A 3,099-nucleotide genomic window follows, 5' to 3' on the forward strand; every position below is an offset into this window, starting at 1 on the left:
ATATTATATAAAATCATATCATATATTAAATTATAAAGCTATTATAATATTATTATTTATGTATCTAAAGATCTAATACAATTCTACTTATAATGCAGAATGCTAATAATGTTCTCAAGCTGTTTACCAGGACAAATTATGTTAATTTATGACACAAGTCGGTTCTCCTCTATGTACTCTGCTTCCCTCTTGTGGCCAATCCTGATACCACAAAATATTATATTCATTTGTTTTACAGACCACAACTTTACATAACTTTCCACAATCAAATGCAACCGTGTATCTGTGAAGGGATGTTTAAGGAGAAATATTGTCAATGGATGTAACTGCCTTACTGCCTGCCCAGTGAAAATAAATAGAAGTTCAAAGAAGATAAACTTCTTCTAGTGCCTAATTCTTTATCTGGAGTCATTGTACATATTTGTCGCTCTGTGTGCTAGCTAGACTGTGTCTAAAAGTATGTGCTGAAATAGCAAATGCTTCTTTATATCAGCACTGTTTCACCATGTTCTCATGGACTATTAGAAAATCTCTCTTTCTCTGTGGTTCGATGCAGTAACATTATTATTAGATTTCAAAGCGCTGGGCAGTATGTGACGACTCAGTTATATATATTTATATTTATTTATATATAAGCATAAAGAAATAAAGATGAAATAATTTGCACAATACATTCCTCAATGCGATAGACTTTGATTTTAAGTGGTTTAATGGTTGCAGGTGGTCATCAGCATCAGAAGTACTTGGTGGGATCTGATTTATCACACATTTGAACGTGAACATGGGAAGTGATTCCAGGATAAACATTCTGCATTGGGAGCAGAGTTCCGATCTTCTGCCCTTTCTTCAGTGCCCCAGAGTAACTGTCCGGCTTAACATAGAACAGCTTGAAGCAGAGACCTGCCAAAAAGATCATGTGGGGAGATATGAGATTATTGTGAGATTATGAATTTAATGTAAGAAATCTTTTTCCACATGTCCTATAATAGTAGTAGTATTTTATGAAGCAAGCACTTTATTTTCTACGAACATGAAAGTCTATAAAAGTAAGTTGTGCTACATTGTTACTAATGCTTTTAGAACATTAAACAGATGTGAAGATGTAAGTACAAACCTTCTCCGCTCAAGTTAATGCCATCATTGATAGCATTGTTCTGTTTGTATGGTGCAGCTTTGCCGTTCAGCTTCACATCAAATGGAGCATAAACTGTGGCTCCATCAGCACACACAATGTCAAGACCCTCATGTGACCCGTGCGTACTGTCAGTGCAGCACAAACAGACATACACTTCAGAGAAAAGTAAGTTGAAAAATGCTTCTTTGCCTCCAAAATAGCTCTCAAATTGTACATTTCAACATGATGCAACAAGCGAGATCTGATGTTGATGACAACAAACTTTGTTTGTTCATGTGTCTCTTGTGCATGGCAGTAACAGAGTAACATGGGCCCGTGGGTATGAAGGTGCCCAGAATGCGATTTCAACCGAGGAGGCTCACAATTCCAAGCGATGCCGCTGGTCTTGTAGCCAGTCAATCAGTGAATAATAACTTGTTAATAAAACTGCAGAAAAACTTATAAAACTGCCTTGTTAGTCTGCAAAATATGTTCTTTTGTATTCAACAGAGGAAAGAAAGTCATATAGGTTTGAAAAGGCATGAGGGTGAGTAAATGATGACGATTTCTAACATCCTTTTTAACTAATATGTAAACTCATCTATGGTGCAGAATAAAGATCTTTGATAACACTGGGTTGTTGGGTAGTGCCAACACTGTAAAAAGTAATCACTGAATCTACTTAAGAAAAGCGAGTAAACATAACTGATTTTTACAAATTTGTTGAATTTACTTAATTACACTGTGTTATGTGAACTTTCAGGTGGATGCAATAGTTAAACTAAACAACTTTAGTAAACAGTACTTAAGAGCATCTAGTTTGTTGGATTAAATCCCACTATGTGCGCTAATAACTCTAGACCAGTAGGTGGCGGAAGGTTGGTTTAAACAAAACATCACCAGAAGAAGACAACTAACTGAACTTCAGAGTCAGTGTTTGAAATGTGGCCGCAAGATTAGGTAAGTTTTTGGTGATCTACTTATAAACTATATTGTCACAGTGTGTGCTATCGTTTTTGAGGAAAAGAAAAGGCAGATTTTATTAGTTTTTACTGACGGGCATTACTGTAACCGTCAGTTAGCGTACTAGCAAGCCAGTGGTTTACAAGCTAGATTACAAGCATCAATCTTCCTCTTTACTGCTAGTTATAACATGAAATAAACGTGAGCAAGCATCATAAAGTATGTTGAGCGATACAGTACAACTTAATGAAATGTATCATGTCTTATGTAATCCGTTTTTCAGCATTTAATGTTTGAACAAATGTCATGAAAACAAGTCATCACAACCACTGTTTAAATGTTTATATTTCAGAAAATTATTCCACTCTTCCTTGAAAAGGACCTTACTGATTTTACAAGACATGTTTTGTAAGTAATTGTGTCTGTTATATTCTGGTTATTTAGTGTAATGCAGACAATTATTGAGACCTGGCAAGAAAAAAAACAGGACACAGAAACAATATAAGATAGAAAGGAATAAAGAAAGGGGGGGGGGGAAACTTCTAAGGACAAAAGGAAAGGGAATGTATAATAAAAGAACAGAGTTGGAAAGAAGAGAAAAAAATACTTAAAGGGTTAGTTCACTCAAAAATGAAAATTCTGTCATTAATTACTCACCCTCATGTCGTTCCAAACCTATAAGACCTTTGTTAATTTTCGGAACACAATTTAAGATATTTCTGATGAAATCCAAGAGCTTTCTGCATAGACAGCAACACAACTACCACGTTCAAGACCCAGAAAGAAAGTAAGGACATCGTTCACGAGAGTACCACGACGAATACGTGTGATGCTGCTGACGCAGGAGCCGCCGTTCTGATGTAGAACACGCATGCACTGTGCCTTGTTTACAAGCATTCTCAGATTTCATCACAAATATCTTCATTTGTGTTCCGAAGATGAATGAAGGTCTTACTGGTTTGGAACGACATGAGAGAGTAATTAATGACAGAATTTTCATTTTTGGGTGAACCCTTTTTAAA

At 35.8% G+C, this 3,099-nt stretch overlaps 1 protein-coding gene across 1 annotated transcript in view; it reads right to left on the reverse strand.

Moving 5' to 3' along the window:
- Window positions 1-711: 711 nt before the first annotated feature.
- Window positions 712-3,099, reverse strand: part of LOC107562821 (leukocyte cell-derived chemotaxin-2-like) — a 6,617-nt gene continuing 4,229 nt past the window's right edge. The window contains exons 4-5 of the mRNA XM_016247550.1: window positions 1,115-1,260; window positions 712-900 (exon numbers count right to left, since the gene is read on the reverse strand). Coding sequence (XP_016103036.1) covers window positions 734-900; window positions 1,115-1,260 — 313 coding nt within the window. The 3' untranslated portion in view covers window positions 712-733. The remainder of the gene's footprint in view (window positions 901-1,114; window positions 1,261-3,099) is intronic.

Source organism: Sinocyclocheilus grahami, unplaced genomic scaffold (genome assembly GCF_001515645.1).
Source record: "Sinocyclocheilus grahami isolate Dianchi unplaced genomic scaffold, SAMN03320097.WGS_v1.1 scaffold842.1, whole genome shotgun sequence".
NCBI classification, from domain to species: domain Eukaryota; kingdom Metazoa; phylum Chordata; class Actinopteri; order Cypriniformes; family Cyprinidae; genus Sinocyclocheilus; species Sinocyclocheilus grahami.